This window comes from Halyomorpha halys, unplaced genomic scaffold (assembly GCF_000696795.3).
Source record: "Halyomorpha halys isolate HHAL.00 unplaced genomic scaffold, Hhal_1.1 Scaffold1306.1, whole genome shotgun sequence".
Classification (NCBI taxonomy): Eukaryota; Metazoa; Arthropoda; class Insecta; order Hemiptera; family Pentatomidae; genus Halyomorpha; species Halyomorpha halys.
The window spans coordinates 41779-66159 of record NW_027112750.1 but is presented as its reverse complement, the minus strand read 5'-3'; the positions used below and the strand labels follow the sequence as shown (position 1 = coordinate 66159).

Genomic DNA, 24381 nt, shown 5'->3' with positions numbered 1-24381 from the left:
TCATAGCGACCTGATATTAAAAATTAAAATTAAGATAATAAATTGACTTTTGGTTTACTATGATCAGGAATACAACTGATTTTTTTAAGTTTATTTTTACCTATATTTTTTTTTTAAATATATGTATTCTATGTGTATGTATATACTTATTCTGTTACAGCACAATGCTGACCCTGAAAGGTTAGATAGTGAAGGCCATACTTGCTTATCGCTGGCTAGAAACGCTGCCCGCATTCATGGGGAAGGTGCTTCAAGCCTCGTTGACCTGCTGGTATCCATCACAACTACAACTATCATCTAGTCCTCCCTTGTATAAATTGTTTTCCCAAATCCCTGTATTATTTTATTTATTTGTATTATTATTGTAGATTTGTAAATTACCAATAAATGTAAAAATATATATATATAAATATATTTATGAATTTAACGATACTTTTGAAATAGCCATTAGAATTCAATAATTTTCATGTTGTCATCAGCTTTTAAATCACCCTGTTCATTGGTTTGTGTGGAATAAAAGTATTTTATATGTTTTAATTAATGTTATCCAATTATGGCTAGATGCTGTATTTGAAAAATAATTTTTACTACTTGAATTAATGTATTTAAATTAAAATTAGAGCATTCCAATCATGCATGATTTTCTAAAATATGATCTAAATTATTGTTGTCATTAATTATGGTTGCGATACAGTTTTTATTTTCAATTATCATCTATTAACACGTTTTATCAAATATTGCTGTGGTTTTTTTTTGGATGTGAAATACAATTTGTTTGGTAACAATGTCCATATTGGACTGTAGACTTGAACCTTTCATAATAGTTCTCATTATTATATTTAATTGAATTTCATCTGTCACAATCAGGTATGTTTAACCGTACATACGTGATTTTTTCCTGTAATTTAAAAAAAAAAATTATAAATAAAAAAAATAGAGGATAGCTATGTATGAAATATATGAAGATAGATATAATGCTCAATGTATAAGCCAGTGTTCAAACAAGTCACAGGGTTAAAGTTAGCTTAAATTATTGCTCCTTTTAAAGGCAAGGCCAGTTTCACCCTTTTTCGCTTGCGGAGCAAGAGTATTTTATTTAAAATGTCAATTAATCAGCATGATCGTTGGTAGTTGTTAATGACTGAAAATATGAGGATGATGGATTCATCATCTTTCATTTTTTTCAACGGCCTTTGACGGTATATTTGGTGTACTTAATAAAAATTTAAATTTTGGCAGCTGTATTATGTAGTCAGTATTGGCAGCTAGAAGCTAAGCTGTTTAAAAAAAAAAAAGTAAAAGAAAAAAAGTGATATGTATAAAAAATAACTTTAAATTTCATAGAGCTATTTAAAGACTGTTTTTCAACTAACCAATAAAAGATTTTATCATTTCATATGTATATTTAGTTAATGTTGTTATTATTTTATGTGTATTTATGTACAAACGGTTAAAAAATTTAAATATTCTTTAGTTTTTTTTTTGTGCGGGAAGACACCATTTTTTTTTTTTTTTGGTGCATCCTTTATGCACAATTTGTATAAATTTATAAACAGTTTAATGTTTATGTATTGTTATTTATTTCATCTTGTTATGTTTTATGTTTGTTAAATTGTTTAGTTACCCAAGTGATTCACATATTAGTGTATACCATTTTTTAAATTTTTTTAATGATTCTTACAAATTTGTATATATATTTGTATGTGTGTATTCAGTGTTGGGCCTTATTAAAATAAATATTTTGAATAATTATTTTACTATAAAAAAGGTATTCGTTACCTATTATTTTGAATTGTTTTTATTCATATTTTCTGAATGCAGTTGTCATTCGCTGTATTTAAAATTTTTCTGGGAGTTTTTACTTTAGAAACTAAACTCTTGCGTATTTTTTCATTTGAACTTCTTACCAAAAACATCAAGAGAAAACAAATATGCTAACAGGAATGGTGGGGTTCATTTTGCACTAACACATTAAGATTATTTATTCTCATCATAACTAATTCGCTGTTTACTGAATAAAATAATGTGTTCCAATTATATATGATGATCCAATGATTAAATTTAGGATATTCCAAAAAGGACTGAACAATTTTATTTTTTTTATTAATTTAGATTTAAGTTTGAAAAATATTTTTAAAAACACGCTTTTTTTTTAAAAGATTATTTATGGAAAATAAAACCCTGCCAAATTTAAATTAAAACATATCAATTTTTATTTTTAATAAATAGTTATTTCCTAATGGAAAGTTTTCCTAAACAACTACGTTTTGGACTTTCCACTTTTTTAAAATGATACCCCCAATTATAACTTAAACAAATTTTTTTCTTGGTCTAGTATGTATAAAATACAATTGTATTACTCATTATTTATTTATTTTTTTAATTTGCCCAACACTGTTATGCATGTATGTTTTCGTTGATTGAATTTAAGAAGCTAGAGTAATTAGTATCAATTGGACATGGTTTTGAAAAAGAAAAAATAGATTGCACTCTCTAATGAATTTTAGCTGCAAAATTTATGTGCTAGTAGTAAGAATATATGTAAATATTGATATAAATATATATATTGTTCAGTTTGATGTTTATAGATATTATATAATGTTATATTGTACACAAATGTACAAGTGGTAAATATGTCACAACAAAAATTTAAATAATTTTGTTCATAAAAAAAAAAAATAAATAATAAAACCAATCCTTTAGGTTTTTCATTATTTTCTAATAATAGATTGGAATAAATAGAAACTTTGTTATATTTTGAAATTAAATTATAATTATTATTCAGTCATTTAACCAAATACCAATAGTACTTCACATTTACATCGTTTATGTCTGTCTTTAGTTTGTATTAGCCAAAGAGGTAAAGAAGTTCTATTTATAATAAGTGTCAGATCGCAGCCTCACAATGGATTGGAATTATACTATTTACTTGTAATAATTAACCTACCCATAGACAAAATTACCCGATTATTTAACTGTATCACAATTGTGCTCGATAAAATAAAAAAAAAAAAATATGTGCAACTTGTTTTCTGTGTTGGTCTTTTAACTAAACCATATTACTTATCCTTACTTTATGTACTAGGTCTACATTTTACAGTAAAATATTTTGGAAGGCCCATCATTTCTTGGAACATAATGAACTCAATATAAATTATGGTAATTCTTATATATAGGAAGATGGTCAGGGTTGCGGTCACAAGTGAAACAAAATAGTTTACAACTATTTTATTTTCCTATTTTATTTCCCTGACCATCTTCCTATATATCAATTTTTACGGTCAACTATTTATACATATATATATTAATTCTTGTTTCATAATAAACAAACCATAAATTTTTCATTTTTCAATATCTTAATATATAATACACATGCCTGGAAGATGACGAGTCCAGCCCACTACAGCTTTGGAATCCAAAGGAGAAGGGGATCAACACCTTGTCTCTGGAAATCAATAATTAAAAGTCTTGATATACAACTCAACATATTCTTACGAGTACTTGCCATTGTGTCTTGTTATACAGTCATGCAAACACCAGTTTTGCCGAAGATAGAGGATGGTTAATACCAAATATCAGTTTTTGATGTAAAATTAAATATAGAAGGATAAAATTTAATCTATTGCCTTTCAATTGACTTTTCCGAATACTAAATTATGCTTTTGGTTTTCTTTTAAATTTGGAAATGGAGAAGAAATAAATTTTTGTATTTTTTTATAGTCTCAGCTTTTTTTATTGCTTGTGTTTGACAAATTTCATATCATAAATCAGTATTCAAATTAGTTTTATTATTTAAAATAGAACAAAACTATGTTAAAGTTATATATATATATTTAAAAGTGTATACAATTTTTTTTTTTTGTGAGGATATAAGATATATATTCTATTTTGTGTTTAAGCTATTCCATAGATTGTATCGGAGACTGGAGTTACCGACTCTATTAGATTTACAAAAGTCTGTAGGACGACTTCAGTATGGAAATTAATTGCAGGCTACAGTACTATCTTTCGAATATGTTCAAATCTGAGTAAAATCGAAAAATATTTTTTCCTCAAATGTGCCACTATTAAAGCAAAGCAGTGATATGTACATATATAATTATAAAAAAATATAAGAATCACTCTAACACATCCTTGTGGCACAAATATTTTTTTTAATTTTATATTTCTGTATGCATAATAAACAGTAAAATTAAACATTAAGCAATATTTTCATTAATAAATAATAAAGATTTTAACTAAAAAAGCAAACCGTATAATAGCTAATGAATGAAAAAGATTACATTTACAGTTTACCAAAGTAAAAGAAAAATATATTTAATAAAGAGGATATTTTTCAAATTAATTTTTCGCTATTTAACAACCTCCAGTATGAAAATGTTTAATGATTTTTAATTTCTTAATACTTTATTTTTATTTCTTCCTATTATTTATTTTATACTTTATAAATCTAATCAGTGTTTATTTTCATGAAAGTAAGTTTTTCTAAGTTTTCATCAAAATACTTGAAACTCTTTCCTTCAATAGAATACGCTATATATTTTTAATCTTTACATTCAATATATTAAGTTAAGAGTCACTCTAGCAAAAATGGATAAACATATATTACTTAAAATTAACAGATAAATAATTAATAATACAAGAGGAAAAAGGAGCTATATCGATTCAATTTTTATTTCAAGAAATTCCATAAAAAAAAAAACAAATTAGTGTAAATTAAAACCAAGCTAACTTAAAGTTTTGGTAAATGTCAAAAGATAGCAGCACTATCCAAGCATTCTAAAAGCCCTAGTAGTAGTTCCTATAGGCGTCAAAAGATAGCAGCACTTGACGGGCCGATAATGAGGAATGAAAAGCGAGTTCAAAAATTTTATTTTGTATTAGGAGATTAGGAACCTACAGGAGCTCGTACAGTAGGTCCAGTCAGTGCACATGTACTTGTAGTTCCAATAACTGCCACCAGTAGCAGCACCATCGACTAAGGCAGCGACCTAAAAGTTTAACTTCTGTGAGTTCCTAATATCCTAATACAAAACAAAAATTTTAAACTCTGTTTTCAGCTTATTAGTGGCCGGGGAAGTGCTGCTATCTTTTGGCAATTATTAGAACTACTATTGGAGCTTTTCAGAATGCTTGAATAGTGCTGCTATCTTACAACAAATATTACAACTATCAACTCTGGCAGATGTTTTTTCTCATACTTTTTGTTAATTACAGAATTTTTTTTTTTCAATGGAAAAATATTGCGTTTTTCTTCATGGCTATGTTATTATAAATAGAATCAAATGTATATTAAATAACAGGATTACTTACAAGTCATGTTAAACCTAGTTTTAATCGTAATTGTACCAATGATTTTGATCCAATTGAAATGGTGTGAACCTGAATTGTTTAAATTTGATATTATAAAATTATTTGTTTTTGATTATTTTAAATTGTCTTTGGATCCTTGTAGATGTGCACTTGGTATTTAGATATCCTTTTGAAACAGATGTAACAATTTTATTAATGAAATCTTATGCCACAGGATTACTTTAGAATGGGGCATAGAAAAAAAAAATTAAAGTACCATATAAAAAGATCTATTTAATGTATACCAAAAAATACCAGAGGAATATATGAATACCCATCTATGCTCAGTTCTCTTTTTATTAAATTATACAATTGTAGCTGTTGAATACAATAATAATTAGAATTAAATAATAGCTATTAAAAAGACTTGTATGCCAATGACCGATGGAGGGTCTGTTGCATTACTTTATAGGAGTCTGTTTCTTGATGAGGAGGTGGTTTGGTCAGCATCATACATAACCACTAACTTGACTGCCATGAACCACTCATAAAATTAATTTTTAACATATTAGAGATGAATTTCAAATTTTCTGAAGCCTGGACCTTACTTCCTCTTGAATGACCCCTCCAGCAAGCAGCCCCTGCTCTAGCAGAAGTGCCACCCTCCCTCAGGTCTGCCGCTGGGTATAATAAACTAACTGGTAATTCTTGGCTATTTGGATTTGTTAGGACAGTGTGTGTCTTAGGCTAAAAAGTTTGGAGACTTCTACATGCCTTAAGGCATAAAGTATGAAGATTTTTCATGAAAATGTGTAGAAAACTATCTCTTTTCCCGTGGTTCAATAAGCATTTCATTTATTTGTATACTGAATGTATAAAATTAAGATTTTTTGTTTTTAATAAAATAAGAAAGTGAAATTAAAAAATTAAATTCCTCCTGTGAGTACTTTGATACTATATTGCCTTTTTAATGTATGATTTACTTCTTAATTTAAATTAAATATTAGTTCCGTGTCCTAATATTATGACAATTCTGCATAAACAGCCAAGAGGGTTATATAATTTAAAATATTAAATAATTTAATTTGTATCCATTAGTGACTGTGATAAATGAATTTTAAATTTTGTTTTTAATGTGAAAACTGACTAATTAGGTAATTAGACATAATGTAAGATATACTTATTAACAAAAAAATATGTTTACCTAATGTTTTAATGTTTCATAGAAATTGTTGTTTTGACCTGGGCAGAATAGCATGAAGTTGAGTTTTTAAATCATTTAGTTCCAAAATTGTATTAAGGTAAGATAAATTATAAATAATATTGTTAAGTATTTTAATTGTTGAGAATCATACATGTAATAAGAGCTGTTTTGTGGTAGATTGTCTCAGAGGATGGCCGGAATGGCCGAAACGTCAGACTTGTAAGAAAAATAAAATGTGTTGAGACTAAAATGGATAAAAATTAAATTTTTTTATTTAAACAACATTAACCAGTCTTAAGAAAGTGTTTAAGATTATAAATAAAATTAAAATATTAAGAATAACATGAATATTAAACTAAACATGAACATAAGTTTTTAACTACTTTTACTTTTTCTTCATTCTGCAATTTTCTTATTACAGCTATGTAAGCTGATTTCATGTTAAACCTACCTTCTTAATTGGTATTATTATAAATTATCTTCACCTCATTACCTTCTTAATTATCCAAAGAAGTAGTCAACTATTAGTAAACCAATCTTAAATTTAAAAAATAGCAAATATTAATTTCATTCATTCAAGAATTTATTTAGAACTGAATATTTTAATGTAGATGAACTGTGATCCTGAGTGCTGCCAACTGTTATGAGAAGAAGACTACCCTGCTAAGAGAAGAAGTTAATTTTCCCCAGCTAGAACTAGGGTCACTGGCTCCCAGATTCATAACAAAAGCTGATTTTACTTTCTGTATTGGTTGACAGATATCCCGAGTTAGTGAACAACAGAAAAACAGTTAATGTTTTATTTTGTTAGAAAGTGTTAGCTTCTTGTGAACAAGTACTATTTTGATTAAAAATGTCATTTAATAAGATATCCCAGATATTTTGAAATCAGATGAATGGCAGGAGGACTTTTTACATAGCAATGGTAAAGTTTTCTGTCACGTTTTAGAAAAATATGGCATTAAAAAAAAAAAACCTTATAGAATGAAGAAAAGTTAAAAGGAAACATTTAAAATAAAATATTTTAAAATTTTCTCTTAGTCATGAGAAAATCTTCAAATGAAATCAGATCAAACCAGAAAAAAAAATGTCTTTTTTTAAAGCAAAAAATATTACATTTCATAGAATCGCCCTTATGCCAATTATTTGCATAAAGAAATAAATTTAAAACACACAACAAAGGATAAAGGATAGAATAGAACATTAAACTGAAACCTTAACATTAACTCATTAAAATGAAACCTTACTAAAACTGGGAGGACCTCAATAGAAGCTATTTATGACTTGTTTTTACCAAAAATTGATTAATACTTGTTTGTTTGCTAAGTGCCCACCTAAATATTTTTAGAAATCAGTAATGCCCACAACAGATCATACAAAGAAGCAGGTTGCCAAGACATTTATTACTTAAACCTCTTTAAAAAAAATAATAAAGTTATGTACAACCTTGAATTTGAACTCTATAGATTAAACTATCGATATTTATAAATTAATTTTGGACTATACCAGTGAAAGCCATGCCTGCCCCTAAATCACCTACACTATAACAGTGTAGACCCTAGCCTAGACCCTAAAGATCCTTATTATAGTTAATTCTACATTCCTAAGAGATCTTTCACTGTGTAATATAGTACCTCACTGCTTCTCAAGTGAAAATCATCTGATTACCTAACTTCAAATTGTATTAAAAGAAATAAACAATACCTAGTACTGTACAGATATCGTTGCTTTGCTTGAATAGTAGTACATCTAACAAAACTTTTTTTCATTTCATGTTTAAGGAATTCAATAGACTGTACCATATACTGAAGTTAATTTGTAACAACTCTAACAGCTTTAGAAAAAACTGTAGGATGACATCAGTAAAGTAAGTAACAGGAAGCATGGCACTATCTTTGGAATACCTTCAATTCTAGTGTGGCTATTAAAGCAGAGCAGCGAAATAATGGAAAATAAATAAGAAGACGTATTTATATTGTGAATTTTAAAACCTGAAGGATACCAGGAATTCTATTGATTATTTCAAACTATGGTTGAATTTATACATAATCGTAAATATTTTTACATTTATTGGTAAATTTACAAATCTAAAATAATAATACAAATAAATAAAATAATATAGGAATTTGGGGAAACAATTTATACAAGGGAGGACTAGTTGATAGTTGAAGTTGTGATGGATACCAGCAGGTCAACGAGGCTTGAAGCACTTTCTCTGTGAACGCAGATAGTGTTTCTAGCTAGTGACAAGCATGTATGGCCTTCATTATCCAACCTTTCAGATTAAGAATAGTGCTGTAACAGAATATAAACATTAGAAAAAAAAGGACAGAAGTAAAAATAAAAGAAAAAAAAAATCAGTTGTAGCTCTAATAAGGTAAACCAAACTTTACTCTTTATAGTCTTATGATTACAAAACAGTATGATATTAGAACTGATGCAATATATATAAAAGATATGAACTTTAAATCAGTTCTAATGTGATACCCCTACAAAATATGGAATTTTTAGTTAATTACAAGATAATAATGAAATTAAAAGAAGAAGTAGCAGAAGAATATTTAAAGTCATGAGGTTAGAACTCGAAATTTTGATGTAATAAAACAGTTATCAGGAAGAAAATATAATTCACAGCTAAATACTAAAAATAGTATCATTTTATAGAAAATCTATCATCTTCCCTATACTAATAATAAATAAACATTCTCATATTTTATAGACGGATCTTCCTGGATTCAAGAAAAACCCCTTGATATCTACTATGGTAAAATAGCTGCAATAATTCCTGTTTTAAATGGAAAAGGACTGTAAATACCTAATATAGGTGTAATCCACAATCATCACTGAAACTGATATAGGTAATATTTGGAACAAAAATTATTAGACCAAATGGGGAGAAAGTGAAAGAATCTGAGAAAGCAAGAGATATAAAGACATGTACTAAATCAGAATAAAGGCGAGACCAAGACAAGAGCTTGAACCTCCACTATAGGAGAAATAATCTTTATTGATTCTAATAATACATTTATAAATATTACAACACATGATATTGTTATTACATTTATACAATTAAAGTATTTGAAAGAAATAGTACATACATTAATATACAACATTTTCCTGATGAATGTAAGGTCATATGTTAGCTGGTAGGTCGCGTCAAGCGCCCAAAATGGTGAAACAGCAGCTAGAGTGGTGACCAGTAACAGTAGCGGTGGCGCTACAGTTAATTATATTAACACCTGCAAGGTATTTAAATTACCTAAAAAAAAAAAAAAAAAAAATCAAAATCAAATCAATATTTGATTGGCTTTGTATTAATGTTTTTACTTTCCTTACCTCCTAGGTAAGGAGATTACTGTAATCAAGCCAAATTTTTTTATTTTCTATGAGTAGTTTTACTATCTATCTGTTTTAGAACCCCCGCTGCTGTCTAGGTTATTATCGGGTTTGTAGAGAGAGAAAGCGGTCCAACTAGTAGCTCCAGTGGTAGTCCTACTAATCAAAGTGGGAGTTTTAGGATTCATTTCACTCACTACGGGCTATAAACTGTCTTATTAAGTATTAATACCAAATATTACAGAAAAACTTGGACTGAAAACACTTCAATGAAACAATAATATTATATAACTTATCATCCATTGAATCATTGTTGCAGTTACAGAATCAAATTAATGGCTAATAATGGAATCAAAAATTTGTTCAAGATAACAAATATTATATTTTGGGAAATATAAATCTACTTTAACTTAATTGTCATATACCTATCATTGTCATCAGACTTATATCTATTAGACACTTTAAGGAGACTAAAATTCAGAAAACCAATTAAATATCTAATTTGTTATAAAAATCCCCCTTGCCAAGTCTATTTTGTTATTTTGACTATATTGCTAAATTTACACTGTAAGTAATTCAGACAAAATAATAACCAGATATTTTATTTAAGGATTAATTAAGAAACACAATAATTGACACACATAATGAAACTGAATATTGTAACTGTAGTTAATGATTTCGTTATGGTGGGATCTATCTGTGTACTGAATATATTATTTTTATACATTAATATTAATATATTTATATATTATGTATTATTACATTTTATTTAGGTTATTGGTTTATTATAAAATAGGAGAATGAAATTAAAAGTGAAGGCCTTCTCTGAATACTCCTTCTCCAATACTGCCTCTTTATGTCATTTTAATGGAGAGATTATTTCTTAAATAAAATTAAACTTGAATCAATATTTTAACATTTATGCAGAAAAAAAACGAAATAGTTATCCTTAATTTTAATATTACTTAGATAAGTTGTTAATTAAATAATACAAATCTTTTTCTGCTCCTTTATTATACCTCTTATCTGTTAAACTGCCCTTTGAATTAGTATAGTGTTTATTATGAAATGTCAGTAAAAAAAAAAAAAAAAAAAAATGAAATGTTAATTAAAATTGATTTGAAATGAGTCTACTTTCGTTCCAGAATATCAAGTACTAGAGTAGCAGTAATAAATAAGAAAAAAGGAAAATGTACTACAGTGTAACTTGGCCCTGGATATGTGAGAATCTTCTACTACTCATATTTTTTTAAAACATTTGTAGTTGAGATTTGATTTCTCAGATTTTTTTTTCGTTGTTTACCTCCATAACTGGGACTTTTTGGCTTAATAATCTGCATAGGTAAGATTATTTTATGATTGGGCAGTTTGTGACACATTGTTTAAAAAAAATTACACTTCTTCCATACAAGCTTTATTTTTCAATAATTTCTAAGGTTTAGTACAATAAACAAGCAAATAAAACTGAACAAAATGCCAAAAAGAAAGTGTAATACAAACCAATATAACTGATTTTTTTAAACCTGTAAGTTTTCTATTGTTTTCAAAAATATAAGTAGATAAATATAAAAACATAAAATATGTATTTCTTATTAATATTTTCATCTCTTTCAATAAAAAATGGTATATTTTGATCTCTCTTAACGGGACCCACTATAAATGAGACAATTGACATTTTAAACTTGGCTCTTTAGAAAACTGGGTAAATGAAAAGAAATTGATTGTTATTCTGTTTTATCTTTCTTATTATTCTGTTTGTCTTTTTATTTATGGTTGCTATATTGTTTTCTGTACTTAAATTCTGGCACTAATTAAGTAAGTTTTATTTATTTTTATTCTTCACTGACCGCACTCCCAAACATCTCTTCATTTAATGTCAACATTCAACAACTGACACATCATTAATAGTATTATATGTACATATATGATTGACTGTATATGAATTTGAGGATGGTTAGGGTTTTGGTCAACGGCAATCAAATAGTTAAAAACTATTCTTCTTCTTGAATGCCCCCCCAGCCCTGACCATCTCTAAGTATGATTTAAAAAATATATATTTATTTGATGATTTTCATTTGTATTCGTTATAATTATTGTATAATAAAAATGTATATTATTCATCCAATATTTTTTTAAAAATAACTTTTGTTGCTTTTTTACTTATTAATAATATTCTAATACTTAACATCAATTCATTTTAAAGTAATTTTAATTCAATAGCTCTCTAAAATAAAAATAAAAAATATTGGAGAAGTTTGTCGGGGGGTGCGGTCAGCAAAGAACAACATAAATAAACAAAACCATATTTATTTATTTTATGCCGACGTTTCGACCTGAGTTTCAGGTCTTCATCAGGGGTTATGGCGTAAAAGGTAGGCCTGTAACTGGGTTAACAGGCCTACCTTCTAGGCCATAACCCTTGAAACTCAGGTCGAAACGTCGGTATAAAATAAATAAATATGGTTTTGTTTATTTATGTTGTTCTTTGCTGACCGCACCCCCCCGACAAACTTCTCCAATCATTAATCTACGCTCAACTATCTACACCTAAAAATAAAAAAGCTTTCCTCCAGAGAAATTCAGAACTTCCTACAAAAAAGTTTTTTTTATTTTGTGATTAGCAGCTTCAGGTGAAATTAAACAAAAAAAGTGTATGATGTAAATGTGCTTTAAAATTTCATTGTCTAGAAGCCATTAAAATGGTCTCATATCACTGGAAATTCCCGAGTTAGATTCATGGGACCATGGTAGGTTACATCACTCAGCTATACACCTAAAAAAATCTTTATGTCATCCCAAACTTCATTCTGAACATTTTAGAATTTAAACTGGGAGAAGAAAGGTTATCTCTGGTATCCTTTATAATGAATTAGTAAGAAATACATCCTAATAATGTTCGTTTTAAAAAAGCCAATTATTTAGAAGTGCTATTCCTGAAAGTAGCAAATGAGTTCAAATTTACTTTCAAGTATATAATAATAATACAAATAAAATTATAAAAAAAAAACAATAAATTAACAATATATGTTCAAATATATTTTTATTTAAGACACATGTTCTTTATAAAAAGGAAAGTATAATTAAGTGTCCTTCCAAAACAAACACGAAATTATACATTAATGAATATTTCAGAATCAAAGAATAAAAACAAAATTATACTGAAACAATGCAAGAAAATTGTAAATGCAACAATGAAAGAGGAAAAATTAATTTCATTAATACTACTTCAAAGGAAATATATCAATGTAAATTTTGATAAATTATGTGTTATGATATAACAATGTATTAAACATTTTTTGCAGGTTTTAGTCAAACTGAGAATATATATCTGTATCTCGGAGGTGTCATAGAATGTCCATGATACTATGTAGTTTTTATCAATGTAGCATTATTAAAAATTGAAAAATATTTTTGTTTCACCCAGAGGAATAGATAACTATAACCTAGATTAATTTTAAGAAGAGTACATGCTTTTAAAACAAAATAAATAAATAATAAAAGTGAGTATATTTTTATTCAAAGAGAAACATAAGTTCAAATTGCTCTCATCTAAAGTCAGGAAAATGGGACATAGTATTTTTTACCTCTGAAGCACAGATATTTATTAAACCAAATATAGACATTTATTCTAACATGAAATTGTTAGGTTATAACTTTTCAACATACCTTGGGTACCAACAAATCTAACATTTATTGTAGAAATGAATTAACATTTTCTTTCTTTCAATTGCATCATAAAAATCTAAGTATTTAGCATTATCAAAAAATAAATATGACAAAACACTTTACATGGCGCTTGGTGTTTTTAGTTTTTTCTACAGCTAAATAGGTAGATAAATATTCCAGTTTTGAATGAGATATTTACAGAAAATAAAATAGTTTTCCATATTGATTTATTATTAAAAATGCTGGTTATTTTATTGAATACAGTTTGAAATTTCCATGAGAACATGTATACATAACAATTACGTATTTATTTATAAAAAGTTAGAACTAAAATAATTTCCACTGTTAATAACAGATATTTATGGGTACAAAACTCTGTGAAAACATTAGTAAATTATAAATACAAGCGTTAATATAAGAAACATGAATTTGTTGTGTAACTGCTCTCAACATTCCTCACGTTTTTGCGGTGGCGTTTTGAACTGCTCTCTGCTGTGCTAATTGAGCCTGGATCTTTATTTCCATCACATCCATTATAGCTATAAAAAAAAAAAATTAAATTAAAATTTAAGACATAAAATACAAAGACTGCTATGGCGTACAATTTAACAGAAAAAGTGATTGAGAATGAAAATGTCAATTAGTTGTATCTGATGTTATTACGTTGCCTGACTATGTACTAAGAAAACAAATTGAATTCTCAAGACTGAAGAATACTTTCTAAAGGGGGATTATATCTGTAACAGGGTCAGACAAATCCTTTTCTATTAAACTTTAAAATTAAATATCCTCATCACGAGATCAAACCATTTTCCAACCATCCTAATCCTCGAACAATATTGAGCTGCACCTAACTACATAGCCCCTTTCAAACAAGAACGAAGAGCTTTTGTGAAATATGAAGAATAGCATTCTGTTAGTAGTAGTTTTTACTCATATATGTGTCAGGTTTTAAGAAACAACAAATTTTTTTGAGTAATCACTAGTCAAAACACTTCTTTAGTTCTTAATATTAACAAGATATAATAAATGCATAAAAGTCATAGATTCACTCAAAATATTAATTTATACAAAAACAAATGTAGTTTGGAGGTTTTGGAATTAAGACCGGGAAATATAAACCCTTTGTCTGGCCAGCACGTACTCTAAAGGTGACTATAATTGTTTTCGCATTAACATCAATTGCTATGGAATACTGTTCCTCAGACAATCATATTAAGTTGCTACACAGTGTGTAAAATGATAAAAACCTATGCATCACATCTGAAAGGCGGACAGTAAAAATCATAAATTATTTCCACTGCATAAGAAATTCAAGAATAAGTAAACTTTTACAGGTAAGTTCCTTTATTTATACAGCATTAAATTTTATAAATACTTTTTATCAAATTAAAAGTTTATAAATTTCATAAAGTTGACAAAGAAATCATGGCTTGACATTGTCTTTTCTTTCAGGTTGGTTTTGCTACTCTTTTAAATGGTTTAAAAGAGCTTGTCGGTACTATTTATACTTGGATATTCGATGTCATAAGGATTATTTGAAATGGACAAAAAAGGCAACAGTTAATTAAAAATCTATAAAACTTATAATTAATACTGCATTGAAATCTATCTGAAGTACTGTGTTGCTTAATTGCCATTATACATCTACAATGAATAAAAAAATATTAGCTGTATTTTTTTGGCCAATTTAAAATGTAGAATTGAGGATACAAAGAATTGAAGTAGACATATTGTTAAGTTTGGCTTTTTTTGCCAGATCCTTTCTATTCCTGAGTGAATTTTTAAAAAAATACCTTCTCTTATTTTACTCTTCTCTAGCCCGATATTCTGAATCTTTTCCATTTGTTCAGTGACAAAAGCAACTTTCCTTTTGAAATAGTCTCTGGCACTATCGATGTTCTGAAAAAGAAAATAATAAACAAAAGAACCAACATTGTTATACTATTTCATATAAAATTAATAATTGAAAAATTTAAACATACCATATTCAAATAGTATCCAGTTCCAACATCGACCAAAACTTTTTCTGAATCAGCAATAGTTCCTGGTACAAACATCTAAAGCATAGTTAAGGTGTAGCAAAAAGTTGCAGGTATTAACATTTATGCAAACCAATTATGGCCAAATTAAAATTTATGGAAACCAAAACTCATATCAAAAGCATTGGAGATGAAATAAAGTAACAAAAGGATACAGATCCAGTAAGTGGGACCATAATGCTAGAACCACAAGTATCTGGTTTGATTTTCTCTAAACTTTCACGCGAATCACTGTATTTAGACTGAGCCATTTTCAATGTTTGTAAAGAATCTTGATAAACGGTTAGTTCCTAAAAATAATCAGACAGATCATTTAAAATATTTTTGAAAAAAGTAATCATGCAAGGATATTTCTATATTCTCCATACCTGGTCTAATTGCTTCTTTAATTGCGTTAATTGTTGTAAGCTTAGCTTGTTTAACTCTATTTGTTGCATTTCTGGTTTATCTTTTGAAGACATGTTGAAAAATTCTAGAGCCGGAGTAATTTAACACTACCTGTTATTATAACCTTTCCAACCTACTACTTGCTCGAACTCAATGGCTTTGCTAAATCGTCGAAAATTTTCGAGGAGCTTGAAAGGAAATACTTTTTTTTTTTTTTCTAGAAATAGTATTAATTTTATTTTTAAGTTAAAGTTAAATGTATTTAATTTGAAGATTTATTGTTCCAGAAATAATGTGCCCAATATATGAGGCAGATTTTGATTAAACGTTTTTAAACTTGTCAGAGTTTAAACAAATAACTTAATAATATAAGAACTTACTTAAATATTTAAATACACCAAATCAAATAAACTCTTAAGCTCAGGGAGTATGATTGATTACACTTATTATCTTCATCTCATTTTTGTTCGGAAAACATATAAAAGGTGATTTAATTGTTTCATTAATATGCGAAAAAATCCTGGGGAATGGAGAGATATATGACTGAAGCAGATAAAAAGTATTTCTCTACAGTAGACTTACAGTCATCATTTAAAAGCCAGACTGACGCTTGTATATATGATACTAAACAGTAAGAATCTTGAGCAAACACTTTTTTCGATTCGTAATCAACAGAAAGCTTGTTTAGCTATTATTTTGGCACTTGAAATAAGAATTCTGAAAAATTTCTCTTTAAATTTTCTCGGTATTCCATCAGAATTACTCCTACAACATCAATCTAAACGCTCATATTTGATATTTATGTCATTCCAACTGACTGTATATGTGTCCTTTAACACCAACCAATTCATATACCAATTCTCAGTTCTTTAACTCAATATGGAGAGGCTACGGACTATAAAACAATAAAAAGGCGAAAAAAACAGTTGAACATGAATAAATTTAGAATTCAATTCCTCCTTTCTTTTATGGTATTTTTCTGCCTAAAAATAAATTCTGTGAACCAAACTTCAGATCATCTGAACCATCGGAACGCTGAATACGCCTGGAATGGGAGATGAGAATTATATTCAACAAACATCTCCCAAATTCCTAAAACCATGTTCAGAGCTTATGAAAAGGATTCAAAAGACCACATCACACTCATCCAAAAACTTTATAGTGCAAAAGCCTATAATTTTGGCAAAAATGAGATGAAAATAGGTAACTTCGTAACATGTTGTATAGGTACTAATGTGTGTTTCCAATATTATAACATAATAACATTACATTGTTATTTAAAAAATGTAAATGTCATTTTTGTTATTAATATTCTAATTCTTGCAGAAAAGTGTTCTCAACATTGCTATTTCTAACAAAAATATTATGAGAAGATGGTCGGGGATGCTGTAAACAAAAAACACAAATAAACGAAACTTTGTTTGTGCTGATGTTTTTACATGAATTTCAGGTGTCTATTTACACCTTATTAAAAATGTTATTAACAATATATTAATTGAATAAATTATAGGTGTAAAACTTCGATTCTAATATTTTTTTGTTTGGATGATCCGTTTTGTAGCGAGAAAATCACAATTATGAGACAGAATGTAGGCCCAGGCGATTAGGGACAAGAGATTATGAAAGTTTTAGAGATACTGATTGCTAATTTCAGCTTTATGATCATAAACATTTCTACCCGTTCCTGGTCCCCATAATTTCTTATTACGTTTTATAATTATATTTTATAATTATATACAATATAATCTATTCCTTCATTTATTGAATAACCAAACCTCCACATCTTTGTAATCAAATAAATAGGCAGTTATTGATTAACATTATAAACAGTAGTAAAGCCAATGTACCAATGTAATTTCATTCTACTATCTGAAAATTTGTAAACGCTCGCCAGATAAAAATCTGACTATATGAACCATGTAATTATTCTTAGGGAACATATGTCCCAGAATAAAGTTATTTTTTCATTTCATTTCATAATTTCAACTTAGCTCCCTTCAAAACAGACCATACAAACTATAGAATTCATTATAATCAAAATTGCTGGCAATTTACTCCAATTTAATTTAATATAGTAGATATTATTCCAATAATGCTTGGTTTTCAAGTTCAAAGCAAAAACAGACATTTTTTTTTTAATTTTCCCGAAAAAAAAAATCGAGAAAGAAAGTTACAATTCTCGAATCCTAAGAGCATAAGTTAACAATTAATTTAATTACTATTCTTGTCGCACTTATCATATGAAATATAATGTAATTAATGATTATATAAAGAAACTATAAGAATAACTGATGATAGTACGTTAAATATAGTAAAAAATAAGTTATTCAATATATTCCTAGAAAATTTCTACCGAAAAAAATTAATTTACAAGATTCGGGAAATTAATCTTAAAAGTTCAAAAGATAAAACAGAAAACGAAATGGTAAATAATAAAAAAAGTATGGGATTCTAATGTAATGAGATTTTAAGTAAAATTAATGTATGAAAAATATGGGATAAAATTAATTTTGACAATTATATGAATTGTAATAATAAAATAAATAAGAAATTTATCCAAAATATAGTTGAAATAAATTAATTAAATGCCTGACCTGAGTGTGGAGAAGGTTACAAATATTGTTGTGATAAATTATAATAGTGATAACTAACTGTTAACTGTAATTAAAAGTTTTTATTTTTAATTTAATATGTTAAATTGACAAAATAGATAATTATAAATAAGCTATGGATTGCTTATTAATAAAATTATATGATTCCCTAATTTTTTAATGTCTCATAGGGTAATTGTGGACTGAAATTAATGATCTGGGTATAATAACCTGCATACAGTTTTTCAAATTGATGTGGTTTTAAATAAAAGTTGTTTGTGATATATGGTCATTGAGGATGTCCGAATTGGCCGAAACGTCGGACTTATAAAGAAATATAAATTGTTTGGAGACTAAAATTGGATAAAATTAATTTTATTTAAACAATAAAAGTGTAAAGATTATATATAAAATAAATAAACAAATTCTATGACCTAAATTTTTCCAGTTTCCAGCACTTAGAGCTAACTTGGAATTATTAATATGTACTATCATATAATATAATTAATTAATGAAAATTACCAATATTTAGTAATATCTTTATTGGCATCTTATTAAGTATCGATTTAAATAATCAATATTTTTGTCTACATAAGGGATATTCATGATCTTTAGTTTAAAGTGTTAAGTGGAAAAACTCATGTTAAATAGAAGGGGTATTCATGATGTTGTGTTAAATAATAAATGTTTTACCATGTTAAATGTTGTAACTATAAGATTGTGAGCAGCCCTATTTGAAGTCATGTTGAGGTGGTAAGGTAAGCCCTGTTAAATGCATAAGAGCCCCCCTAGCGGATTTTCTCAGCAACTTGTTGTATAAGCCTTTATGTTTATAACCTTCCTTCCAGACCCTCATGTTATAGTTTACTTCAGTTTTGATTTAAGTAATTAATTACAACATGCCTAGAGTGAGTGAAAAGTGGAATTTCTGTGAAAGTTTAGCTTATGAAATGAAATGAAAAAATAACTTTATTCTGGGACATATGTCCCCTAAGAATAATTACATGGTTCATATAGTGAGATTTTTATCTGGCGAGCGTTTACAAATTTTCAGATAATAGAATGAAATTACATTGTTTTTTTTTCTCAAATGTATCATTAAAATTATCCATTCTGGTTTAATAATAGGGATATGAATACCACAAACACACGAAAGAACTGAGCTGTCACAAGAAAAATGGCGGCGATCTTAACTGGTCTATTGTGTGACGTCATTCTCCATTTAACAGACTAAGTAACAGACTCTCAGTCATGTTAAATGTTATTTCGTTTAAAAGTAGGCAATTTTTTTCGATTTAACATGAGTTTTTCCATTTAACATGTTAAACCAAAGATCATGAATACCCCTAGAGAAATATTTCCTTCTTTTACAATGTTAAAACGATATATGCCAAACTTTGACACAACTTCAACTTTTCATTCAATTTAGGCATGTTGTAATAAATAACTTTAATGAAAACTTAGAATTAAACAATAACATGAAGTTTTGGAAGGAAAGGTTATAAAACCAGTTGCTCAAAAAATCCGCTAGAAGCTCTTATGCATTCAAAATTTAACATGGCTTTAATAGTGCTGCTCACAATCCTATACTTATAACATTTAACATGGTAAAACAGTTTACATTTAACACAACATCATGAATACCCCTATAGTGAAGTACTTTTTCGATATATTAGAAAACTATCTGAATAATATATATGTCGATATTTTTTTCGACATTTCCAACCCTACTTCAGACACCGAGCACTCTATTAGTCACACTTCACTTTTATACAAGCGTATGGAAAGGATTTACATGTTCTATGTAATTAAGAAGACAAACGGTATTGTGATAGTGAAAAAGAGCTTCCTCCAACTGGTGCCGCTTCTTACACTAATTTACAAATAGTACTTAGGTAGTTAAATTTTTGAGACAAACCATTGTTACAGTTACAGTACCATCATTGAGAAAGCAAAGACAAAAAATAAAACCCTATAGTACAAGAGCCGGGAAGAAAAAAAGGCAGTTATCTCACCCCAATTATTGATTACTTTAATGAAAACTAGGTATGATTACTAGTCAAAATTGATGAGTCTGCCAAGTATAGGTAGGGGGAATAAAAAATGGCGGCTGTTTCAAAACCTTAAAAAAACATTAAGTTTTCATTCGGAGCTCTATATCTTAAAAACTAGCAACAACACTAGAAAATCCAAGAGAACTTTATTTAAAGAAGAGTAAATTTGCTGAAACATCAGCCCTAAAAGAGCTATTTAGGTCCAATAGTTCTCGAGATATAGCTTTTTAAAAAGATTAGTAGTAAGTTAATTTATTTTGAGAAATCTATATCTCAGGAACTATGTGACGTACAGATATCTATTAAGACTCAAATTAAAGCTATTTTAATGGACTATAAAGAAGTTTATGACCTTTGCCTTCGTAGAAATAGTAGTTTTCATGATATTTGCTAAAATAAATTGATTTATAGTTGTTCGGACAATAAGTTTGATTTATGAAAAAGTTCATTTCAGAAACTATAGGATGTACAGATGTCGGTCAGCGCTCAAAATAATGCTAGTTAAATTTACTACAATAGTTAATTATGTTTATCTTTGTAGGTGTAGTAGTTTTTATGGTATTTGACAAAATAAACTCACAAAATGTTAATTTCTAGTTGTTCGTATAGAATGTTGGATTTTTAAAAAAATATATCTCTAGACCCATAAGACGCACGTATGTCTGCCAACACTCAAAATAAAGGAAATTTAACTTACTATAAAGTAGTTTATGACACTTATCTTCGTAGGAGTAGTAGTTTTTATGATACCCATGTATGAATATAAATTTGGCAAATGAAAATTTGTCCGAACAACAATAAATCAATTTATTTTAGCAAATTTCATGTTAACTATTACTCTTACGAAGATAAACATCATAAGCTACTTTATAGCTCATTAAACTAGCTTTAATTTGAGTGATAATAGACATCTGTACGTCAAATGGTTTTTGATATATACATTTTTCAAAATAAATTCACTAACTACTGATGTTTCAGTACTTCCCATACAACATTTTTTTGAAATGTTGCTTTTTAAAATGCTATATCTCGAAAACTATTTAACGTAAATAATTCTATTAGGGCTCTTATTTTAGCAAATTTACTCTTCTTTAAATGATGCTCTCTTAGGTTTTCTTGTGTTCCTACTTTTTAAGATATAGAGCTCCGAATGAAAAATTAGTTTTTTTTTACCGCTTTGAAACAGCCACCATTTTTTTATTCCCCCTACCTATATTTGGCAGACTCATCAATTTTGACTATTAATTAAATATAGTTTTCATTAAAGTTATAAAAAATTGGGTTGAGATAACTGCCTTTTTTCTCCTCTTGGGCTCTTGTACTACTAGAGCAGATAACACAGTCGCCTGAAAGTGGACCTTATTTAGGAATGCTCTCTGCTTCTCATGCATTCCGTACCACATGTGTCATTGAAACAGTCGATAGCAGATGGTACTCAAAAGCTTTACGATGTGCCCCCCTCATTTCAATATCGTTGGCGGGTGTAAAAGAGTCAATAAACAGAATCATGTACTTCAGCTAATATCAAACGGAGTGGGCTAGTACTTCATGTTATGAGGAAATACGGGTATTTTATTGTTGCCTACAAAGTCATTCGGATCATTTGTATGCTTAAATTAAATCGTTTTGGTACCAAAAGAATATTTTTTTTTAATTAGAAGGAGATAGTCAGGGGGGGCAACGGTAAAGATAAATAAAAATATATTCAACTTTTTATTAATCGACAACGTTTCGACCCACAATGCAGTTCTTCATCAGGTCTAAAAATAAAAATATACATGTGATATACAAATAAAAAAAGGACCCATAAAGGTGAAGAAATAAAAAGACATCCATATGCACAAAGTAATATAGAACATGAATCAAAATAGTGAGGAAGTTGAATATGAATACAAAAAAATGTAGTTAATAACATAATAATGAGTAATTAACTGATAAAAACGAATAAATAATACTAAATAGATCTATTATTTAACCATGAAGATAAATTAACTGATATAGTAATTAATAATAGTCTGATAAATTAATAATACTGAGTATGTAGTAAATGTTATCTTATAGAATAAGTAATGAAACTGATTAACTGAAAATTAACTTATAGAAATATACTGTTGTGAGAAAATGATGTAAAGATGCTCAGGAATCTACGTGTCAATCATCAATCACATAGGTCAATCATTGGAGAAGTTTGTTGGGGGGTGCGGTCAGCAAAGAACAACATAAATAAACAAAACCGCGAAGTTGCAGGCCTAACTTCTACGCCACAACCCCTGATGAAGACCTGAAACTCAGGTCGAAACGTCGGCATAAAATAAATAAATATGGTTTTGTTTATTTAGGTTCTTTGCTGACCGCACCCCCCGACAAACTTCTCCAATCATTAATCTACGGTAAACTAGCTACACCTCATAGGTCAATCATTCATTAATAATATTTTTTTTAAATTGGCCTAATTTATTGAACTGTATCATAAATTAATATACATATCTTATATGTATTGCATTATAATATTTGCCAAATATATGAAAATTAATATTAGTATTTTTTTCTTGTATAAGCTCCAGATTAACCGGTTCTCCATCTCATCTCTCAATTTACTTTTTATGTCCATTTATTTCAATGTTTTTATAACTTAATGTAACATTTTATAATTTATAGATGCGTACTTCGATTATGCCTTATAAATTTACTAAGAAATATTTTCCTGGGTTGAAAAAAAAAATTAAGACAAATCGGCAATCATAGCTAATGTCAGTTTGTTTTTTTACAATAATATTTTCTCAGGAAATTAAGTTTTATAAAACTCTGACTTTATCCGCCTTCTCTTGGAGAAGTTTCTAACCTGTTTACAAAGGCCGCATAGCTTGCTTTCTGACAACATCTCATGATAAGAGAGTTTCGAAAAGTTGGAAAAAGCCTCTAACTTAGTAAAGCGAGCAGGTACTTTTCTTTCTAGAAAGAACACATTTCACTCCTGGACAATGGTTCTTTTAATATAGGAGGGGCGATAAATTCTGTTTAAAAATTGGAAGCTAAAATTGGGCTGGGTGTCTGTTAGTACCGAATAGTATACCAAGGATTGTCTTGAACAGCTTTATGGTATTATTACTGTGATAACAATTGTAATGAATATTGTATAATATTTTTAGATTCTGTTTTCCTCAGCTCAAGGTGTACCGTGAGAACACGAGACAAGAAGCGCCGAAGCTCCTTTCTTGGCGAGGCAGCCTTTTGGAGATCAATTCCTTGTAGCAGTTGACAACTTTATCAGCTCTTTTTATTGCGTTTGGCGAGGATAGTTTTACGACGGAGTTGTTTTTTGGGAGATATCACTTATTTTTGTAGATTATTTTTTATTATTAAAGGACGATAATATTAAAGATTTTTGAAAGTTGTTTCACCCCTTATTTCGTGAATCGCATGAGAGCATATCACATAGCATTGTATATCTGGATAAAGTGTTATAAAAAGTTTTTTGCTTGCCGGGGCGGAACGCAGCCGCGTTTCTAGATAGTTCGAACTTTATTCTATTTAAAAAGTCAACACATCATTTTCATGATATTTCCTCTCAACAATCGCTTTGTTGGATACTTATGGCGATTTTTATCACCTCCAGAATTCTTTCAAAATTTATATAAAACAATGTTTTAACTATTTATTTTTTAAATAAACATTTTTTCGTGCTTGCGAGGGTTTACAGTTAGAGCCACAATGTATTGTTTTTTTAACACATACACATTTATATGACATACTCAATGCAAGCTGTTCATTTAGTATAAAACTTTCATTAATTCTCTTATATATTAGAA

At 28.1% G+C, this 24381-nt stretch overlaps 2 protein-coding genes across 5 annotated transcripts in view; one reads left to right on the top strand and one right to left on the bottom strand.

The window, feature by feature from the left end:
- The window catches only part of CenG1A (Centaurin-gamma-1A), a 220023-nt gene extending 219578 nt beyond the window's left edge, over nucleotides 1–445 (top strand). For all 4 annotated transcript variants that reach the window (XM_014434110.2, XM_014434109.2, XM_014434111.2 and 1 more), the window contains one exon: nucleotides 161–445. In XM_014434110.2, coding sequence (XP_014289596.1) covers nucleotides 161–301 — 141 coding nt within the window. In that variant the 3' untranslated portion in view covers nucleotides 302–445. The remainder of the gene's footprint in view (nucleotides 1–160) is intronic.
- A 12875-nt stretch (nucleotides 446–13320) lies between these two features.
- Nucleotides 13321–16071, bottom strand: LOC106689222 (prefoldin subunit 5). The gene is made up of 5 exons (XM_014434113.2): nucleotides 15909–16071; nucleotides 15696–15830; nucleotides 15484–15558; nucleotides 15295–15400; nucleotides 13321–14037 (listed from the first exon to the last, which is right to left on the bottom strand). Exons 1-5 carry the CDS (start codon nucleotides 15999–16001, stop codon nucleotides 13955–13957), a joined length of 492 nt encoding a protein of 163 aa, XP_014289599.1. The 5' UTR covers nucleotides 16002–16071; the 3' UTR covers nucleotides 13321–13954.
- Nucleotides 16072–24381: the final 8310 nt, after the last annotated feature.

Coding starts and splice junctions, on each gene's coding strand:
- LOC106689222 (XM_014434113.2), bottom strand. CDS start 16,001: ATGTCTTCAAAAGATAAACCAGAAATGCAACAAATAGAGTTAAACAAG. Junction 15,559..15,695: donor TGGTCCCACTTACTGGATCT/GTATCCTTTTGT, acceptor ACTATGCTTTAG/ATGTTTGTACCAGGAACTAT. Junction 15,401..15,483: donor CTGGATACTATTTGAATATG/GTATGTTTAAAT, acceptor TTTCTTTTTCAG/AACATCGATAGTGCCAGAGA.